A 23000-nucleotide genomic window follows, 5' to 3' on the forward strand; every position below is an offset into this window, starting at 1 on the left:
CACAACCGCCTCGACGACGACCACGACGAGCACTATGATGCCGCCATCCTCTTCACGCGCGAGGTAGGCATCACCTCAGCCGACGGCGACTTGGTGTCCCTCGAACGATGCGTCGTGGGGTGGTGGGGCTGTGACGAGGCCCTCCGGCCGCATTACCCTGCTTTGCCCAGTGGTTGCCTCCCCGCTCGCGCCTTCGGCCTTTGCGTTGCGTTGCAGTGCGTCTCGGGGACCGGCACCCACACACATGGCTGCCGGCGATGGAAGAGGGGCTGAAAACGCAACAAACTGTGTGTGCGCTTGTGCGTGCCCCTTCCCCTGCGAGGTCATCCCCACTGCGGGTACACAGTTGTTCGTGCCAGTGTGGTGCTGGGACTCCTGCCAGGGTGGAGAGGTGGTAATTTGCCTGGTTGGGGGACTCGGCTGAGGCCACCTAACTTACCTCTGCTTGGGAGATGACGTTGTTCCATCTTTCCCGGTGAGATGTTTCACTCACAGCCCCTCTTTCTCCAGGGAGGTGGTCCAGGCAAAGGGCTGATAGCGCTCCCTAGCCTAAATTAGTCCCCAAACAAACCTGCTAGTGAAAGTGGTGAAGAACACCTTAAAAGTACACGCGACTTCCCTGTTGAGTGCACTGAGATGCTATTTCCAGCAAGAATAGCTCCGCCACACTGGAAGCCGGCAGCGCTTGTGGTTCAAGGGTAGGACGTAAATGCAAACCTCAGGTAAACAGAGCTGCAGAAGTTGGGTGAGTTGGGCTGGTGGTAAGGGGATGCAGTCTTTTTCTCGTTCCCCAAGTGTAAAATGGGTGTCCTGATCAACTGTGGGTCAAATCTGGCCGGTCTTACCCATGCAGAGCTGTGCCTTGCTCCCTGCCCGGTTGATAGTTAATTGCATTGCCAGAGGTCGTTAAGGGACATTGCTCTAGTAGACATGTGGCCGAGTTTATGCAATGAAGTTCCTCTGTAAGAATATCCCTTCAGCGGTTTGGGTTTGGTGTTTTCTTTTTTTCCCTTCTCCAAGTACGAAAAAAATAACTGCATGACTTTCCGTTCATTTGAGTTCTCCTGCTTTTCTACATCATAGGAGCCTGCCAAAAAGGATGCTTTGGATGGTTTGTGGAAGGAGTTGCTCCAGAAGGGGGGAAAAAAGCGCCTGGCTTGCTTTTATAGCTGTAAATAGTTGAAACATTAGGTTCTGTGTCAGTCAGGCATCACTTGTACAGCAGGAGCCTTTTTTAGCAGTTTAAAGCCCATCGGTCCAATTTGCAAGCTTTCTTTTTTTCGTCGTTATAATCTGAATGAAAGCAGGCTACCTAGGCTGGGTCAGAACGCTCTTGCTTTTTTCTATAAACATCCTTTCTAATGGTTTATTAATTAAGCCTGGGCCAGAATCCATCACTTTTCACTAAAGAGAGTTTTTCTCTGCCGGTATTCCCATTTATTTCCCTGCGATTTATTACAATTCAGAAACTCTTAGGGTGGCAGACTGTGAATCTTAACATCAATTATTAAGTTAATTTGGATTGAGATAGGATGTGAATTTAAAGTGCGCTTGCTTTACAGATGCTTATCTGTAATTCTTTGCATGGATGCCTTCCTGTCAGAATAAGAGTGTGGTGCTAATCAGTAATCCACTTTCAAAGACTCCTGAGCAATGCATCTTCCATGCGTAGTTACTTCTTTTGGATGTAAGTAGTACCTAAACTAAACAAAACGTCACAGTTCCTGTGGTCTCCTTCCACTCTTAAGATGCAAATATTGCTTGCAGTGTTACTTAGGGATGTAAATGCTTTGCAAGAAAAAAGCACAGGCTTCCGTTTTCTTGGTTTACATTTTAACACATTTAACTATGGGATTAGTTCCTCAGTGCAATTCAGCATAACTTCATCTGCTTTAATGATTAGCTCTGTGCACACGCACATTTTTGGCATTACATTTCGGTATTTGACTCAATAAGAACAAGACTTTTAGTTTCTTGCTACATGTGTTCATGATGTTCTTTGCAGGGAGTATGTGTGAGTCCACACGATTTTTATATGCTTACACTTGAAATGTCAACATGAATCTATTTGCTCCTTTTGGAATGTAAACACAAAAAGGGTTAAAGGAAGAAAAAGCAGTAGAGATGTTTCCTGGAGAAAACAGCCCCACTTTGAACTAAAGAGAGATTTTTTCCAGTTTAGCTTTTCAATGAGAGTGGCAGCAATTGGCAGGAGGATCCAACTTTTACAACTATGTTTTGAATGTATGAAGTACGTTGCTTAGCTACTAGACGCCAAGCCATGGCTGCGTGTTTTGATGGGCTCTGAATACCGTCATGCTAATTTTTGAACATCCAGATGTCTTCTTCTAAATGGCTTGGGTTTTAGGCATGGGGTAAATGCGTGAGGTACATTTTCCGTCTTTGTTTACTAACTGAGGCCACCTTGAACTTTGTGTCTCTGCGTCAACAGAATAATATTTGCAAATCGTTTGTCAGACGAACGCATGTCCTCAGCTGTATGTAACAGTTTATGTCTAGTTAGAATCTAAATTATGCATGCCGGTTGCCATGCAAGTCTCTAATATAATAATTATCTTTGTTCTGGAGTGACATTTACTTGGATGTTATTTTTGACACCAAAAGAGGCTCTCTGAAAAGTAGCTCTACTAGAGTTCCTTATAAAGGAAGAATCCCCGTCAGAATTCAGCACCATCGCTTCCTCCTTTTCTGTTGTCATTACTTGTTTAAAGATAAATTAATGACCATTCATAGACTAAGAGTGTGCTGGCAGCTCTGCCTTATTATAAAATTAGTACTGGCAGTTCAAATTAGTATCATCATCATTCATACTAGGAAGTACTTCCCGTGCAAAAGGATTTTTAGAAGATTTACTGATTCCGGATTAAAACATTCACTCACTTTTGGTCATTTAATTTGATAAGGGCTTTAAAACAATCATGCTGCGGAGCATAGTAAATAGTAAATAAATATGAACATGGGTTCAGTTCACAGGCAACGGGTGTTAAAACTGTTTTAAGGCTCTATATTGCTTATCAGTGGTGGCAAGAACCATGTAACTATCCATTAGCTGCAGTGAATCTATTTACTCTGTAACCGCAAGGAAAACTACAGCAACGTGTCTGGTCATTATTATCACCTGTGTAGGAGATTGTAAAAACCCTCAATGGGCACAGAAATTATCTATCACTAAATATTGCAGAAACATAGTTGGGCTCCACAGTGATTATTTAAATTCCTGAAATCTAATAAGGAGAAGTGTATTTTCCCAATGGTCTCAATCTCTCCTTTTGACCCACGATGGCCTGTATCAAGCCTGACAGAGGTCTCACTTGTCAGTACCAAAAGGTGATAATTTTCTAATAAATCCTGTGAGAGCGCTCATTAAGGTTTGGCCTTGACAGCCTTAGAGAATACATGGGTCCCCTGCTGTTCGACTACTTTGTGGTTGAGTCCTTGACAGCAGCTGTAAATTTTGGGGCCACATGCATCTTCAGAGCATCCTCTGTGGAATATGGTGATGCAAGGATTTGATCATCTGGTGTCCAGGTGAGTCCTCCGCCCCATGCGGCAGTAGAGAAGTGGCTGTGTGGTGGGAAGGAGGAAGAGCTTGGTAAAGCCCTCTTCCCCTGGGGATTAGCTCGCTTCGTTCTCGATGGCAATGAAGTCAACAGCAAATGTAGAATTTAGTCTGTTTCAGGCTTTTTTATTGTGAACAGTTCTCAGAAGCTGGAAACAGGTTATCTTGAGTCTTCAGGTTTTTTTGGCAACAAAATACTTGCCAGATCATTTGTCACAGTAGAAGAACGTATTAGACGTGACTTGCAAACTGCACTTGAACTCAAACTGTTCTTTTCTGAGGTCTAGCCTGCTCTGCAACTATCCTCTAGAATTCATCCAATCTATTTCATTAGTGACCCTTACTCAAATTTCAAGTGAACTATTGAATGCATTTGGACAAAATCCAGTTCTTTTCCTTTCCTTTTCCCTTTGTCATGGTTTAACCCCAGCTGGCAACTAAGCACCACCCAGCCGCTCGCTCACTCCCCTCCCCAGTGGGATGGGGGAGAGAATCAGAAGGGTAAATGTGAGAAAACTCATGGGTTGAGATAAAGACAGTTTAATAGGCAAAGCAAAAGCTGCGCACGCAAGCAAAGCAAAACAAGGGATTCATTCACGGCTTCCCATCGGCAGGCAGGTGTTCAGCCATCTCCAGGAAAGCAGGGCTCCATCACGTGTAATGGTTACTTGGGAAGACAAACGCCATCACTCCGAACGTCCCCAAGTTCCTTCTTCTTCCCCCAGCTTTATATGCTGAGCATGACATCACATGGTGTGGAATATCCCTTTGGTCAGTTGGGGTCAGCTGTCCCAGCTGGGTCCCCTCCCAACTTCTTGTGCACCCCCAGCCTACTCGCTGGTGGGGTGGGGTGGGAAGCAGAAAAGGCCTTGACTCTGTATAAGCACTGCTCAGCAGTAGCGAAAACATCCCTGTGTTATCAACACTGTTTTCAGAACAAATCTGCAACATAGCCCCATACTAGCTACTATGAGGAAAATTAACTCTGTCCTAGCCAAAACCAGCAGAATTCTGAATCATGTGAAAACTAAAATAGATATTTCTCACAGCAGATACAGGCAACAAGAGGAAGAAAAAATACTTTCCTAAGTGCTTGTTAGCATCATGCCTGGCTCTAACAAAAAGTTCATGCTAGAGCCAAAGGCCGCTGTCCTGCCTTTTTCTATACAGTAATTATGTGGGTCTTGTGTGTGTGATTTAGTTTAACTGTCAATCTGACAGTGCTGTTGAAATTTAACAGTAAGCTTTGGATTATCTCAGCTCTGTAGATGATAATTTCATTGTGTGGAGCACATGCTTTCTTTGGCTCTAGTTCTTTCTTCTTTTTTTCTTTTCTATATTATCATCTTCCCACAATTATTATCCCGTATTAGTAAAACAGGTCACTGTACCAATGGTCAGTAGAATATATTTCACTAATGTTTATTATTATTACTCTGAAGAAATTGTAATGTGATGTGTCTACCAGTTTCGTAGTGTTTTCACCAATTTTGTTGCAAATCTAATACATTTAGATAATGCCCCTGGGGAAAATAAAGTGGGATGTAATTTGTGTGGGAGAAGTAGCGTGATTCACACTAATCTACAGAGATGGTGTGGAGTTTCCCACAAAGAAACTATGGGTTAGGCCAGTTAAATTGCACATTTTTCCTTGTTCACCAGTCACCAGTTTCATAACTGAAACTCTGTTTGCCCTTCCCCTCCCCATGCAGAGTCCAAATGCTTTATGTGCATTTTGTCAATATTTTTAAATAATCTGTGGTTTGCATAATGCTGCTGCATTTTCTTTATATGCTTTAAGAAAAAAAAGTTTTGTTAATATGTACATTCAGAGCATAAAAGCTTAATCCAGTTTAGGCTCTATTTCTAATACTTCGTTGCAGAGTGTCCTTGGATGACAAGTGCCGAGGGTCCCCATACCATACCAGGGGAAAGGAAGAACATGCCTAAATATCCAGTCTGGTGAGGAGGTAGTCTCTGAAGCCAGCAAGTGTAGCGTGCATGTGCTGAACTTAGCCCAACAGGACATCACCCATACATTGGGTTTTCTTGAATTTCACCTTACCTAGAATTCAGAAAGACAGCTCTGTATGTTTGAGATTCAAATGGCCAAAACTCAGGCCTGTATTTGTCATATTAACCTGAAAGGAGGACAACCTCAATCTTTAAGTGTCACGGTTTAACCTGGCAGGCAGCCAAATACCATGCAGCCGCTCACTCATTCTCCCCACCTCAGTGGGACGGGGAGAGAATCGGAAGCGTAAGAGTGAGAAAAACTCGTGGGTTGAGATAAAGACAGTTTAATAAAACAGAAAAGGGAAAATAATAATAATAATGATAGAATATACAAAACGAGCGATGCACAATGCAGTTGCTCACCGCCTGCGCTGACTGATAACCAAGTAGCGATCAGTACTTCCTGGATCATGCCTACCATTCATATACTGAGCATGACGTCACATGGTATGGAATACCCCATTGGCCAGCTGGGCTAGCTGTCCCGAAGATGCTCCCCCTCAAAAAAAAATCCTCTGCTTGGTAGCATGGAAGCTGTCCTTGACAGACTTAGCAACAACTGAAAACATCAGTGTGTTATCAACATTCTTCTCATACTAAATCCAAAAAACAGCACTAGGAAGAAATTTAACCCTATCCCAGCAGAAACAAGGACATTAAGTTAAACTACTGGAGGAAAAGATGTGATTTTTGTTTTGGTAGACATGGAAGGTATCACCACTCCTGTTTTCCTCAAAAGGTAACCAGACTTCGGTCTTTCCTCTCAAAATACGGCCATGGGAGGACAAAGCAGTATCCCACTGAGTCTGATGGGAGTCTTTCCTCTCTTCACAGCGATGGCCAGGCCCTCTGCCTGGTGCCCTAACCTAGACATCCCCATGACCAAGACCCACTAGTGTCTCAGGAAGAAGACTTTTCACAGCAGGCTTCCTCCAGGGCAGCCTTCCACCATTTTGGCTTATAAAGCCTCTCCTTTAAGTTTCATAATGTCAGTTGAGGGGTAAAATAGACTGTGCCCTAATTATTTTTTTTCATCAGTTAGCCCTTATTTCCAGTATACCTTTTGCAGTCTGTCGACTTCGGTCTCATGCGCATTTTGCCTTCCAGGCATCACGCGCTCTTTGGGTGATACCCATGATCCTTTCTGTTTGGGTGAACCTTACTTTCCTCCACGTGTGCCATTCTGCGTTGCTGTGACATTAATAAACTTCTACCCACTTTGCAGAGGGGCGTGCGGGAGGGTGGATGCGTGGGTCCTGAATACTGCCTGACCCCACCCTCCCTTTACAGGGCTGTGGTAGGAACGCTGCTGCAGGAAGTCGGAAAGTCGTATTTAATTCCTTCCTCTGCTTGAGGGATTTTAGGTCTGTATCGCCCACCTCCCAGAGGAGGTTCTTAACCGGTAGGTTGTAAGCTGTTCCAGGTGTTAAGGAAACTTTCCACCCCTCTGACCAAAGCTATGTCACTGTTTAGCAAGTAATTCAAGATTCATATGGTGAGAAGGAGAGAAATCGTGACCTGAAGCCACTGACTGGAGCGCAGTCTGACTGGAGCAAGGCGGTCTGGGTTCCCAAAGCACGGAGAGAAGACTGTTTCTGTAATTTACCGAAGGACTGTTCAGTGTAAAATACAGAAGCAGGCTGAGGAATAGGGACCAAAAATTAGGTCCCTTCACCAAGCGCCGTAAGCACTAACTGCAGCCTGGGCTAGGGAAGCCTTTGGCACATGGGCTGCAACGGGAGGAGCCGCAACTCCCTGCACGCACGGACATGTGCAGGCCTTCATTGTGGACCATAGTCTGGTATAGACCATAGGGCACTCTCCTAAGAAACATGCTTCTAAGTACCCTCACCCCTGAAAGGAATTTCAAAGCTGGATCACCTTTTTATTGGGCAAAGGCTTTAACTGGTGATCCATTGTAAAGAAACCAGAAAAGCAAGCAAACAAGCACACAGAGATGTAAAAGCTGTTAGCTGTGCTTTAAAGGAAGGTGATGTGCAGCTGTGCCTGATAGAAAGCCTAATCCTGTTGGTTTCTCGTACATCTGAACTGAGAACGTCTGTAGGCTTAGCTTCCCTCAGGGCAAAGATGGAGAAACATTAAGTGTCTCAACCCCGATCAAGCTTTAGTATAACTTAAGTGCTAAGCTGCTCAGCACTGTAAAACTGTGGCACTTTGGGGCCCATAAGATCACCAACTGCAAACCCTATGAAGGGTAGATAACTCAAAAACCAGAGGACATGTGAGCCAATTTTGTTCTTTTGCCCTTACATTCCACCGAACTCTCTGTGTTGGTGCTTAAATCCTGTTTTGGATCTGGTCCATGGGCTCTGGCCTAATACCAGGTTTCACTAAACAGTTTATTCTTGTTTTTAAGCCTACTGCACAAATCAAAGAATTTCAGGTAAAATAAATTAACTGCTCCAGCAGGGTGCCACGGCAGTTATCTTCATTCACAACAATGCCACGTATACATGGCAAACAGCCAGCTGCTCTTGATGTACTGACGAATGCCAAGAAAACTTGGCCTTTAATAAGCTAATTAACTACTAGTCTTAGGATGTACAGCTCAGTTTTCCTAAGTCATTCCTTTGCCAAAGCTTAAGTCTTAACATCTATTGCCTCCTGTGTAGCAAATGCATTTCCAAGTCATTCTTCTGTTTTGAAACTATTGTGATGCAGGTCAAGGGCCAGACTGTATATTCCTTCTTTAGAAATACCAAGAAACACTTATTCTTCGAAGCTTCTGCCGCTATTTGGAGGCAATTACATGAGTATACAGATCTGAGTAAGCAATTAACTTTTTAAATAGAAGCCACACACCAGAGTGAAATAATCATTGGAAGCTGATTTTAAGTGTCATGTGAGTCCCTGCATAAATAAAGACTTTTAATGTACTCCCAGAAACTTTACTTCATAAAAGCCTGAGACTGCTTTCCGAGACTACCCAGGAAAACTAAAAATATGGCTATTGATGCTAGTAACAAATAATCCATAGCCAGTACAGCTACAGGAAGTTTAAGTCAAAAGAAATTTTGCCATAAAGGTTTAAATCAGTGGAAGTGTAAATAGGCGTGATTTTCAATAATGTTTCTTGAAATCATGCTGTTGGGAAGGACCATGTAGCTAGGGAATGGTGAGTTGACCCGATAGCAAACTTTTCAGAATATTTGTCTCAGAGATGCCACTTGATAGGCTTCAATTATGTATATAGTATATACTATGTGATGCTGTGAATAGAAATATATTGAAGTTCAAATCACGCAGAGGCAAGAGAAATAAAGAATAAATGAGACTATGAGTTGAGAACATAATGGAGCTGAGTCTTCAGTAATCTGCCTAAGTGATTATTTGCAATGTCAGCATTAGCTTAAAAAAAGCATTCTCATGCAGTCACTGAAGTCTGCAATGAAAACCAGAAGGCTCAGCGCACATGCTCTCTGTTCAAAGTGTAGCCAACGTGTGCCCTGCTCTAGCAGCAGATGGGCAACCCGTAGTCATCCCTCCCCAATAACAGCTTCAAACAAAGAAGCTAATGCCAGAAAATATTTCCTGTCCTTGTTTCCAAGATCCTTTACAAGCCTCCTCCGCCGCTGCCCAGCTGGGGTTCGGGAGGCGGCTGCAGGGCTCCCCACACCGCCTTGCTCAGACTGCTGGGGAGGCAGCGCGGATGTGGTCACGGGGCTGGCTGAAGGGAATGGGGCTTTACTGTGTCACTGCCCACCGCTTTCTGACCACAGTGCGGTCAGTCTCCTCTCTTCTCCTTTACAGGGATCGTTGGTCCCACACCATCTGAGGACAGCTGTTTTCCAGCTGTCCATGGGGTGTTGGAGGAGCTAGGTAATTTTACAGATAAGCAATTTTCAGAATCACTTGTTTTCTGCTGTGGGATTTCCTAGGAGCAACCTTTAAGTAATACAGCCCTTCGAGAAATCAATCTGACCCGAAGTTAAGGTATTTCATAAAGAAAGCATAAAGCCTGCTTTGTTTTGTCTAGACAACTGTTACGCAAATGAGCACTGCCTTGAAAGTTACTAGTGGGATGCTGAGATGTGTGGATATGTGTCATACTCTGGGAAGTGATGGAAGTGGAGGAACAGCGGTTGATGAAGTGACTGGATTTCTGAGGAAAGCCCAGGCATGCAGTGCAGTGCGATGTCAGTAACACATAACATATGAAAAGTAACCAAACGTTGCTGTGTCCGTTAGTGCTTGCATACGTACATAGCTATTTTTTTGATGTCTGATGAAGGTGGCATAATGCAATCCTGTGCATAGCTTTCGAAATTTTGAGGGTGGGATTACTAACCAGCCAACAGTCAGAAGGGCTGCTTACGGTTAACATCCCTGTCGTAATTTTCCATACTCCACACATCCCATCAGAAGTAACTCTTACGGAAGTTTATGAGATTGCCTGCTTAGAAAGATTGTATTCTTTTAATTATACTTGTGTCATCAAATCTGGAGGATCATTGCGAGGTCTGGTTGCGTCTGCTGGTATAGCTTCATAGCCATATCACTGGCATAGCTGCTTCTTGTATGCAAATGGTAATAAATCATGCACTGGCATAAGACATCTGTGTGCTGATATAATTGTGCCTACACTGGGAGCAGTACTGATGTAAGTATCTACGTAATAATGACACCCAAATGCAAGAAAAGACCAAATGACACAGAATCTGCATGCAGAGGCAAGGCATGAATTAATGCATTTTATACTATTATTGGCACTGTCAACCTAAGAGTAATTTAGACCTCCTCCAGTAAGCTACTTTCTGTCTGATTATGTGCTTTTTGGTACTTGTGTAAGAATTTCACTTCAACTGCTTGTGTGGATTCAGTTCAAATTGCACTAGTATAAAGGTACCTTACTTCCTATACAGCTTACACTCGTTTATTTAGACCGATTATATCACCATGAAAAGGTATTTTTATTGGTACTATGCACATGCATTTTTTCTGAGTTTTGTTACTCATGGTATCTGTAGGTAAACCACTTACAGTTACACTTACATAGAATTTACTCTGTGTAAAATAAAAATATACCCTTAGACTGAAAGGGCCAGATTCAGAAGTGATACGTAAAGGGCTAAATGAACCCGAGCAAAAGTAGTAGGAGTTTAAGGATTGTATCTTCCTAGTTGAATATGCCCCAGATATTTGACGCTATAGTAACATGACCTCACGTAAGGCCTCTTCCAACATTGGTCCAGAGATGCTGAAAATGATACGAAGTTTATTTGCCTAAACAAAACTGGAAAAAAATTGTGTTTCTTTTAAAGTGCTTGAAAATGGGCATCCTTATTCTCTACCTTCCCATAACCCATGCAGAGCCAGAAGCAAAGTCTGGGGAGCTAATTGGATGTCAGGGGTGGGAGCCAGTGGGGTTAGAGACAAAACTGTCTGCATGTTATCTGCACCGCTACAGAGTGGAAGTTTTTCTTAAACCGTGGATTATATCTGTGAAAATTTGGGAATTGGAATACTTTTGAACTTTATTCCTTCTCTTCTTGTGAAGCTGTTTTGTTCATTGGTACTGTGGCATTTAAATCTTGACATTAAGTAGCACCAAGAGTGCACTTACCGAAAAGAGTTCCTAAACACCTGGAAGCCAGAACTGATCCCGAAATTCTTGCTCCATATATGTAATATTGCTACGTAATTTTAGCTTGAAAATTTCTTTATTTCGTCTTGGGGAAAAAAAATACACAAACAGAGATGCTCTGTTTCAGTATCTGTGAACTCAGTGTGTTTTTCTTTGACTTCAGTGGGATTTTAATCTTGTGCATTTTCAAGTTTGCCTAAATTTGAAACTATCATAATCTGTAAATATTGTTTACCTAAGCCTCATACAGGATATCTGTAATTCAGATGGATTAGTTGTGAAAGGCTTCATAAAAGAAAGTCATTATAAAACGAGATCTGAAGGGAAGAAGAGAGTCTTAAAAATGAAGGCAAAAATGGTACTCTTTGATCATTTTGATAATAACATTTGATAATACTGTCATGCCTTGAAAATGACAACTTCATTCAACCACAATGAAATGTTGAAGTGTTCCAAATAGCATGGTACCTACTTTTCTTTCTCAACCAAAAAAGGATATATATGCACATTCAGACTAGTATTCTTCCCTCTGCTTCAGCAGAAGCACTGAAAAGTTACTGCTGATGATTAAAACACTACGTCTGACCAAAGCTGCCTTCATCATTACCATTATCATTACCATTATCATTATCCCCTTCCTCCTGGAACAGAAAGAAAATACCTAATGCCTGCACGGTTTTTGGAGACACCCCATATCTACAAGTAGGAAACATGATCGAGTTGTTGAGCTAGTAAGACTAGGAATCAAGGGATTTTACACTCTGTAATATCACTGACTTTTTAAGCAACCTCTGAGAATTGCTTAAATACTTGATATACTGGGTAATACATTATTAATCATTGTACTGCTTGACAGATGTGACATGAGGTTTAATATATAACAATCCCATTTCTTTAAGTGCAAGTGTAAGACTGGCCTTTGGAAAAGAAAAGTTCAAGGACTGATCAGGAATCTGAAGCTTTCTCTCTGTGCCTTGGTTCACCTTCTGTAAATAAAGAGAATATCCTATTTTTATTGTCAATGAAGAAATGCTTCTATGGCATGTATTTTGAGTACCTAACTGAATGCAAGTTTGAGCCTCTGCATGCATTGCAGAAATACAAATTTGACTAACAATAATTAATTACAGAACGTATCCAAACCCTGTTAAAGTCAATGAAAATACTCCCACTGACTTTACAAGGGGTGGGATAGGGTCATCGTGCTTTTAAGCTGCATTGACATCTTTAGAAGGAAGCTTATATTGATGTTTTTATCCAGGTTCTAATGTTTGCAAAGGGCTGGTGACTTTAACCTGTTGTTACCTATGGGTGTAAAAATTTATTTTAATGATTTTTTTTTTTTTTCCCCTTCCTGGGCAGGATTTATGTGGGCATCATTCATGTGATACTCTGGGAATGGCAGACGTTGGGACCATATGCTCTCCTGAGCGCAGCTGTGCAGTGATTGAAGATGACGGCCTCCATGCAGCTTTTACAGTGGCTCACGAAATTGGTATGCAGTGCCTTTTCTGTTCGCTTGCCAAATCAAACACTTGTAACAGCTGCATTAGTAACCAAAATACTTCGCAATTAATTCCAGATTTCCCCTGGTCCAGATACTCACTTGGGGATTAAGGCTGTATACATATGCACTTCAGGGTTAACTAATAAGGGATCAGAAGGCAAGTGAAGGCGCACAGTAGGTGTTTCCTTTCTGACAGTGTTGTTTCTAAGCAGTAGTTGAAGTGAAAATTCAAAGGCTGCTGCTACTGTCCGAAGATGTCAGTATGTGTCCTTCCTGAGAAAGCATTTGGCCCATCTATTGTAATTCGCACGCATTTAGTGCATACACAGTGGAAAATAATTCACCTTTTTGAACTACTTGCATGCTCTACTGTTAACGAAACTTTTTCTTGGGACAATGTATTACCCGCAGAGGAAGGCTTTTGTGGAAAAAACCAGAATTCTAATCTTTCTCTAAGTGTATGGAAATTCCACCTTTATGGTAAAATACGGTACTAATGTGAATCCTGAAATAAGTGAAATAGTATTTCGGTGATAAAGGTTTGGTCAAAAAAACTGTTGAACTTTGTTTCAGTTTCCACCTCAGTGGACAGCAATTTCATGTAGGAGCCTTACATGTACCCTTCAGAAGGACTTAAGACAGAATTAGTGACAGAAGAAAGTTCATATTCTGGGATATTACGTCTGTCATGATATATTCCTTCAGAGAGCCTGCTGCCATCTTGATTATTTTTAATTTACTAATGTTTTGTGAGCTGTGTTCACTGGAAATACATTCGGTATGAGGGCTATTCGCTTTGGTGAGTGAACAGCAATTTAAAAGTGGAGAACATTCTTTTCTTTTTTTTTAACATTCTTGGAAGGAAATGACAAGGAAAGGAGAACTTTCAGAGAGAGCCAATTTCTGAATTGCCTTGTACCTCATGCCAAACCAAAGTAAAGTTTGCTTTGGGAGTATCATTGCAGTAGTTCAATTTTCAAGTAGCTAGCAGGTAGAGCCCAAGAGTTGTGTGCCTTATATATACATCTGGCTCAGCAACCAGAGGTCACCAAGAATGAAAAAGCAGCTGGCATGTCAGTGACCTGACCCTTCAACGATTAGTGAACCTAATCCTGCTGCTCTTATGGTGCTACAAAGAAATGAAATCAGTAGTGGCTGGAGAGGGCTCATGTGTTGCATGAAAACATAAAATGTTGAGGCAGAGTGAGTCCCCAAACCAGAAATTTTATTTTAATGAACAAGAATACAATTATAAAAGAAAAAGCCCTCTGAAATCACTAATTCAGAGTATTTGGAGATAAGTACAGCAATACATCAAATACAACTTCACATCAGATGAGTTTAGTGGTATCAAACCTGGATGCTGTGAAGCTAATGACCCATCACGAACCTGGTCTGGAACTGAGACAAGTAGATAGATTGGCAAACTTAGCCTGTCATTCAAAGGCCAGTGTGCTAGAGGGACTGCTTGTATCTTCTTGCATCCAGAAGTGATGCTTACTGGTGAAAGTTAGTGGGTATTGGTGAGGTTGGTTGAGGGACCTTCTTGTGATGCCAGTGTTGATATATCTGGTGTGTGAAGAGGTGAGTAATGTGTCTCGACTCCCATTTTATCAACAGTAAGTACACGTTTAGATAGATTAAAAATAAAAGAACACAGATCAATAAAGATAGGGATGAGCAGTAAATATAGATATTATTACCTTGAATTCCACACAAAGAAAATGTAAACACAAGTGAATTATTTTTAGTGATCTAGAAGCACATTTTTGAAAAAAGAGCCATTTTCATACCTAGACATTTACAGAAATCTGTAAAAGCTATAATTTTCAATGTAAAAAAGGCATGAATTGAAACGAATAAATAAGTACCCTAATGGACAAAAAAACTCTAGTTTGAGGTTGTTTAAAATAACATCCCTTTTTTTTTTCTCCTCACCATAAGATTTTAAGAGAGGAGGGGTGTCAAGTCACAGAATGATCTTTTTGTGTGTGGCCTGAAGTGGGAGAAGTTGAGAAGAAAACACAGCTAAAATTGCTTGAGTACTTACATTAAATTAAAGGTCAAAAAAGGATGAAAAATAAAAGTGTGGCATGGATACCCTTTAGTTAAGCACTTTGGCGAAAACCTTGCTTTATTTTATTTGGAGACCAGAGTTCTTCCTACAATTCAGAAGTCTTAAAAGTTCCCCCTGTCCTCTGGGTAGGGTGTAGCTTTAATTTTACAGCGGCTTAGTGATTCAGTGGAATTCACCTGGTAACATAGGAGATGCCCTGCAAGACAGAGGGGATGCTAAGGGCTCTAAGCCTAAGATGCTCCTTTCTGTCAGTAGGGAGAACAAGGTGAGCCACTAACTGAATCAGAGTCACCGTCTGCAGTTTTTTAAATAACCCTGCTGCGTGTGCATGTGTGGCAGATGCAGCATCATTAACATGGACTTGATCCGGAGAATGGCTGTGTGTCCTCACTTTGACTTCCAAGGGGATCTGAATGCTCTTCTTTCCTCTCTGAAGGATCCAAGAGCATTTTTGAGGATCAGATTCTTTCTCTGGAAGGCAACCAAAGTAAATGGAACTGCAGCTCAACCAAACAGGACAATGCACAGCCCAGGGGCTCAAAAGGAAGCCTTCTTTGCATAGGAAGCCAAAAAGCAGCCTGCTACAGAATAAAGCCTGCCGCTTCTGTTGCCAGGGTTTCTACTACATTATGTGTTAGATGTTTATTTTATTTCTTTCAGATAAAACAGATGGATTCTGACCAGTGGTTTTTGAGGGGGAGAGTATGAATGAGCAGCAGTAACAGGCAAAATCTCCAAAGAGCTGTAAACGAGAGCACATAAAGAAATAGATGCAACCAAATTCTTAGTACAGCTGATTAGCTGACAATAAGAGGTGGAGAACCATATAGAAAGATTGATGAGGTAGGACCTGAATTGTGTCCTACTTGTACATAGAAAAATCAGGAATAATTTGTCTCCAGTGTTAAATGCAGAAAATGATGATAATGCAACAAAAAACAGGAAGAAACTTTGTAACTTTGAACGTGATAATCCAGTTTCTCCTCAGAATAAAGGAAAGCAGTGCTAATAGCATAAATGTTATTTTTAAATCACAGCCTGTCAAGACATCCAGCCACTAATGGTAAATCCATATATGGTTATTTTCTAGCAGGGGACGTGCTGCTATCAGTTTGGACAGCAGTAGCTTTGCTGTCACAAAAACAGTCTTCTGGATTCTTGCCTGAAATCATCAGTTCAGCTCCATATTGTGGCATATGGATGTCTTTTTTGAGTTTAAGCAACTCCTTCAACTATGTCTCCATAGCTTTGCAGGGATATCTGAGCTAGCTTAGGCACAGTATGTAGACATTCTCCAAGTCTTTGTTATCATCAACCTATTGTCTGTAAAAAAATGATATTTCCTTATTTCATGTACTTCCCTGCTTCAGAGAGACATCTGAAGGAAAGCATTAAAGAACCTATGATTGCTCATAATCTCAACATTTATTTAATGTTTTTCATAGGTCAGTACTAGCATATTGGTTCTCCATATATGCCTTATTAAAATAACCATCAGGAAACAAAAATAACTAGATTCTCATTCTAATACTCTGGACTTTTGGGTTGGAGATTTCTTGCTTTTACAGTGTTGAATTCTAAGCCCACCTGTGCATCCCATGAAGATAAGCATGATCCAACATCAGCAACAGACACAGTCAATCAATTTGAAGTTGCATTTAACATCTCTTGCGATGGGATATATCCAATACATGACAATTCCTGGTTTAGTAGCCTGGTGTTGCCTTTTGTGATGCAGGCACAGTCAGAAGTTGCTGCTGACTTTGGCTCCTCCTATGCTGGAATCTTGCATGCTTCGGTACAGACAGCCCACCATCCTAAAGGGTTTGTCATCTACAAAAACAGAATGAGAAGAGTTCAAGAGAAAATAAGTGGAGCTGCTGCCCATTTTATCAATGGGTAATTTCCCAAAATCACAAAGGAAGTATCAAGGAAAGCCAAGAATTAAACTTGTCTCTTGAGTTTCGATCTAGTCCTTAAATACAAAAGCATCCCTCCTGCAGTCTTTAAGCAGGCAAAGCTCCAGTTTAGTTCAGTGAGAGTTACATGGGTCTACTAACTTAAATTATATGTATCCTTATTCTTTCCATCAATCTTGAAGAACTTTTCTTTTTTCTTTTTTTTTTTTTAGAGGAGATACAGAGAAAGCGCTGCCTTTTTGTGCAGTGGTAATGTCCATTTGACCTTTTGCAAAGTTCCTAGTTCTCTGTTGTGCAACCATGCTGGCATGCTATTACTCCTTCTATCCTCCTGAGTAATATGGTTTACTGATGTTCTTTCCAAGTATTTTATTTTAGGAATATAGCTTTAAAATTGCTACATGGAACTAATTAAACCTCTGTTCATTAGTTTTCTTTTATCTTTTACATGTGACTTTAGAGAAGGGAAGGCCAAAGGGGGGCATAAAAGCAGTCTTCAAATATATTAAAAAAATCGTTGCGAAAATGTACGTAATAAATCATTCTCCCTGTCCACCTGGGACAGCACAAGGGGTAATGGCCTTAAATTGCAGCAAGGGAGATTTACTTTAAGCATTAGCCAAAATCATCTAACCAGAAGGACAGTTAAGGGCAGGAAGGAATTGCTTGGGGAGGCTGCGAAATCTCCATTGCTGGAGGTTCACAGGAGCCGGCTGGCTAAACCAGCTGTGGCTTAGGGGATGCTGATCCTACCCTAGGGCAGAGGGGTGCGCAAGATGGCTTTTCAGGGTCTCCTCTCAGCCTCATTTTCTATGGTTATGTGCAGTTATCACAACTTCCTCGAGAGCTATACTGTGTAACACCTACAGTCAAAGAAATGTACAGAAACTAAAACTAGAACATAGCGTGTTTAATACCAAATCTTTTTCAGCATGCCATCATTCTGTGGCATCTCTCACCACTGAGGACAAAAATACCACGAGCGCTGTCAGCAAAGTGTAGTGCTTTATTAGAGAGCGTAATCTTACGTAAAGAAGCCATTTTAGAAGTGAGGTATCACTCCTGGGGTCCCTACTCAGGTGGTTCACTGAAATACATCAAAATACCATTTTGCTGAACTCCCGAGTGGATTGAAAGTATTTATTCAGAGCCTGAGCCTGTATTTGAGTTGTAGAAAAAGGGCCACGACTACCATATGTAACCTATGTAACCTTTATAGCAAACTGTATGATTCTGACCCTTCTTCAGAAAAAACTGAAACCAAGAACAATGTGTATGGTATTTAAATGGTAGTCTTGCTTTTAATGTCTATAGAAGAGTCAAAAAATACTCTCGTTCCATATTTTACCACGTGCTCATTTTGTATACACTCAAAAGTAACTAAATACAGTCATCTTTTCCACTGCTGAACATGTAGCCCTTTGATTTCAAGGCTGTCAAGATAAAGCAGATAAAGACAAGCTTCAGACTTGACAGGTACAAATCTTTTGTAGCCTTTCATTTCAAGGGGGATACATTGCCAAGGGCACAGAATCTCATAGGCACATGAAAAAATGGTGAAGGTTGTCTGACTTTAGTATTATGTTTCCTTCATGACAGACAAAGTTTAGGCAAATATCCAGGTAGTCATAATTAGGCAGATTTGCTTTCTTAAAGTAACAAAAAAGAGAGAGAGAATATACTCATCCGAGTCTTCTCTGATGACATACATCAGGAAAATGGCTTGATTCCTTCCCTTTGAACCTTTTTCAAAGTTCTATCTAAACTTCTGCTTGCAAAAGCTCTTGAATTAAGCCCTCATGAACACATCCTCTTTGGTTAAGAGAAAAGATGGGCAGTCAAAGCTAAGCCTTCACAAGAGGTGAAGAGTGGAGCAGAAAATTTAACTGATGCTTCAAAAAACAAACATCAGCTGTACAAAAGCTTGCTGGTCAAAATTTTGGGTAAAAATTCTTGCCTTGCCCAACAATATTTTGATTAACTTACAATGTTACATGTAATATATAATTGTTCCACCTGCAGCACACATGGTGCTTAAAGCAAACCTTTTTTAGTGAAGCTGAGACAGTTTGTATGGAAAAGTGGAGAGATGGAAGGGGGAAATTGATATGAAAAATTGAATCATCAGGTTCTGAACGTGCTTGAGCTTTTCTTTATCTACCACGTACTTTTAAGTTTGAGTAGATTGGGGGATCTTTGCCTTCTTAACGTCTACGAAGCGATTCTGACAGAGCAGTGAGGATATGGAGGGCCAAGTTCTCAACCAGAGACTTCGGGAAGTGACTCAGACATAGTGCTAACATTGCCTGAGTTTTCAGAGGTTTTCTGGAGTTGTGCTGATCTTTGTGTACATGTAACCTCATGAAGAATTAGATTAAACAAGCGCTATGCTTTGAAAAGCTGCTACAGATCCTGAAACATCAGAACTTAAAGCCAAATATATAGAATGAAATATCAGTATCTCTGCAACCATCAGGGAACTGAGAATGAAACTGTGTTTTGCCTAATGTTTCAGAACAATCATTATCAAAAATTATTTAGACATGGTTTAGTGGTGGACTTGGCAGCGGTAGGTTTACGGTTGGACTCAATGTTCTTAAGGGCCTTTTCCAACCTAAATGATTATAGAAGAAGTCCACTTCAGCTGTGTGTGCCTGAACCCCCAGTCTTCCAGATTGCAGGGGAGAGTAGGGATTACTTTCTCCTTGGCAGGTAAATACTACCGCTGTGATCATGCAGGTTCTGTGCGGAAGGTACTTCCGGTGCAGAGAGGAAGGCAGAATTACCCAATAAACAGGCAGCAGGCAATGCAATTTTTACATTCTTGCACTATCTACTGTCCCGGAGTTCATTCATTTACCACGAGCTACCATGAATTATATTGTTTGCGAGTTACTCTGAGTTGGACTGACGTGAAATGGGTGTCATTATCTCCCACTTTTTCATTAAAATTAATGTTTATCTTCTACATGCCCCATTAATTAGCATAGCAAATGTAGCGTGGACCTCTAAGACCACATCTTCTTAACGATTATTTGAGTCTATGTGGACATAGTGGTTTCCGATTGCCTAGTCCGCATTGCCTGGACAGAATCTTGCCTGCAAATTGTCTGTCTGATGGGGGTGATGCATCTGTGATCTCCCACAGAAGGCTGTTACAACAAGCTGTTTCAGCAGAAGTTTGTTTTGTGTAAAGTCTGCAGGACTAGTGTATGAATGTCTGATTGTGGCTTTTTTTAATGTCTGCTCCTGAAAAGAAGCTGCACTTCAGACTATTGTTTCATTCAGTCTGAAGAACTCTTTTAAGCCAGAAATATTAAAAACTGCCTCTGGGCTGGAGATTTAAAAGAGAGAGTGGTTTTGTTTTTTTTTTTTCTTTCATACGTGATGGATAGCAGTCAAAGAAAAGAAAATTGGAAGGAAAGTTCAAGTATGAAGAAAGAGGAATAGCCAGTTTTATATTCTATGCATTTTTTTTGTAAGCTTGTGTAATTCAAAACACTTCTGTTCTATAAAAAAACAACTTTATTAATTGTTATTGCTTAGGCCCGTGATTTTTTATGCAAAATTCCCATGACTTCGTGGAGGATTTCTGAGTGATATCAGTACGTAGTTCTTAGTGAGGAGTCAAGTACTCGCACAAGTTGGAAAAACAGTAGATGCAGAAAGAAGTGGTTTTATTTTAAAAGAGTTACCACATGCAATCTTTGTTTAGCAAAGGAGAGAGCGAGAGGCTCGTGCAGAAGGTATGGGCTGGTGATTAGACCAAGGAATGAGTCCTGATCCCGTGAGAGCCAGTGACTCACTGGGTAACCTTGGGCAAATCTCTTGACCTTCTTTTGTACCCCAGTCATCCCCACTGAAAATTAGGTGAAAGGCATGACCTCACTGAAAAACACATGCTTCATCGGAGCTGAACTTTTCTAAGAAAACAAATAGCAATGCCTGCAACATTTTTTAGTGTGCTGTGTCACTTTGCATGTGTCCTGTGGTCAAATTCAGTGCGAGAGCTGTACTTTCACATGCTGTTCAGTTCAAGCACATCTGTGTATGCCCATAAACAAGGTTGTTGGGTTTTTTCGAGAAGAGCCACCACGATTTGTGTTTTAGCAAAAGCTGGGTTTTACTTGCTGTACATTGGGGACACTTTTTATTTTCTTTATTCCTATGCTTGAGATACCAGTGGAAAATAAATGAGATTAGAGTGATTTTTGCATGCTGTTCACTCAGAGAACCTCTACAGATAGCAACATATTTTAAGAAAATTCAGAAATATCCAAACTTCTGTTTTGCTTCCCAGCGCTCCTGGAAAGAAAATAGCTGCAGTGCAATGTGCTTCACCACACATCCAACATAGCTCTGATGTACTCTTGATTTACCTGCAGAGCTCTTTGTGTCCTGATATTTAGAGAGGATGTAAGTTTTAGCTGACTTGTCATAATTGCTTTGGAGTATTCCCACCTTATATTAGAAATACACACTTCGTTCCTACAAGGTGTAGGAATTCTTTTTGAACCCACTGGGGGTATTATTTCCTATTGGGCTGTGATGGGTGTTGGTCTTCAGTAGTTCTTGGGGTAGGGAAGTTTGTGCAGTGAAAGGTCCACTATGAGGAATGCAGACAGTGCAGGTGAACTGGGATCCAGGGGCTGATGACTGCTGTTGACTCCTTCATTTCTTGCTTCAGGATCTAAACAGTCCGAGCTGCGTCAAGAATCCCTTGCAGATGACGTTCCAAAATACATTAGGGTTCAAAGTCTGCAGGTTGCTTTCATGCTGCTTTCAACAGTTTACTGATGTACTCACACCTTCTCTCACCTCAAGGGGAGAAGGAAGGCTGTGTAGAAGGGCTGTCAGTCCATTTAGCTGGTTGGTCTTTTTGCTGTTTGGGAAGGAACCAATTTAGAAGAAGGCTGGCTCCTCTTCACTTGCACAAGGGTAAACCCTGCCTCCTCGCCATCTGTTTCTTTTACCATTTTGTGCATTCCTACAGCATAACTTAACTAAACACCATCCTGCTGGTAAAATTATATTATGTCATTTTCACTCAGTGGGAACTGTCAACACCAGTAAGATGCTTCATTAAGTAGAAAACATCAGATGATCCACTAACCCATTCTCAATCAGTCATCATTTTACACAGCTGCTGGGAGCCTTTTTTTTTCCTTTTTTCAATAGCCTGGTTTAAAGTTCATAATAGTACAAAATGTTGTGGTGTTAAAATTGGCATAGTTTTTAAAAGCCTTCATTGTAAGATTTGTGTTCGTTAAGTCTTTGCTTTTGCCCAAAGCTTTTGCTGGAATTATGCTCACGTACAGGATCACTTCAAGGATCACCTGTCACTTTTTCACGTTGGTTCTTATGAAAGGAAACACCTCACCAGTAAATGCCAGAAACCACCCTAATGTCCTGAGCAATACGTGGTAATGTTCATGTATGTGAGGGGTGGTGGTGGGGAGACACTTCAAATAGGAAGGGAAGTGTCCCTTCTTTAGTTCTTGGATGCTAAAGGGCAAAGGGCGCAGGTGTAGAAGTACCTTGTTCCCACTTCTGTGCTAAAAAGAACATACGTTAGCTAGATAGTATTTAGAGATTACAGATCACTGTGATTTTTTGAATTTTGATCATTTTTAATAAAAGGCAAAAACAGTTTTAAGAGTCATTGGAAGTTTGTCATATATTTTAATATATATTTTAAGCCTGGTCAGAATGCTTTGAAAGCCAAAGCTAGGATGGAGAGAGATTTAGGTTGTGGTAAGTATTAGGAATTTTAGTTCCATAAAATTCTTTGAAAGTTGCATTCACAGTGTTTGTAAGCATACATTTGAAGTTAACTGGCAAATCAGTATGGACAGATAGAATCCATATGTTTAATGCCATGAACAGATATTACCCTCACTAATGTCACTGGTGATTAACTTAGAAGCTCAAATACTGACAATCAGAATTATATATTTTGGAAATTATTTGCTACTTACTACTTCTTTCCTTGTCATGATTTTTTAAAATTATTTTTGAAAAATTTAAAAATAACAGGAGAGATTCACAAATACCTTGGGAAGCTTCTCCTTGAAAAGTTGAAGTCTGCCAAGTAAGTGACTTAGTTCTCATCATGCATTAGAACAATGGCCTGATTTAATATGACAAAGTTAATTGTTAATTGTTAATGAGGTATGTCCTCTGTTTACCCCATTTATCACTGTAAAGTATAGAAGTTACGCTGCACTCTAAAGGTGAAGCCAGTAGCTTGACACTTTCCAGAAGATGACCCTGTTTCAGTTTCCTATGCTTTTGCC

At 41.0% G+C, this 23000-nt stretch overlaps 1 protein-coding gene across 1 annotated transcript in view; it reads left to right on the forward strand.

The window, feature by feature from the left end:
* Positions 1 to 3: 3 nt before the first annotated feature.
* ADAMTS5 (ADAM metallopeptidase with thrombospondin type 1 motif, 5) overlaps positions 4 to 23000 on the forward strand; it is a gene marked incomplete at both ends in the record, with an annotated part of 35850 nt that continues 12853 nt past the window's right edge. Inside the window, 2 exons of the mRNA XM_009574383.1 lie at positions 4 to 63; positions 12564 to 12696. Of these exons, the coding sequence (XP_009572678.1) occupies positions 4 to 63; positions 12564 to 12696 (193 nt within the window). The remainder of the gene's footprint in view (positions 64 to 12563; positions 12697 to 23000) is intronic.

This window comes from Fulmarus glacialis, unplaced genomic scaffold, assembly GCF_000690835.1.
Source record: "Fulmarus glacialis isolate BGI_N327 unplaced genomic scaffold, ASM69083v1 scaffold22893, whole genome shotgun sequence".
In the NCBI taxonomy this organism is placed as follows: domain Eukaryota; kingdom Metazoa; phylum Chordata; class Aves; order Procellariiformes; family Procellariidae; genus Fulmarus; species Fulmarus glacialis.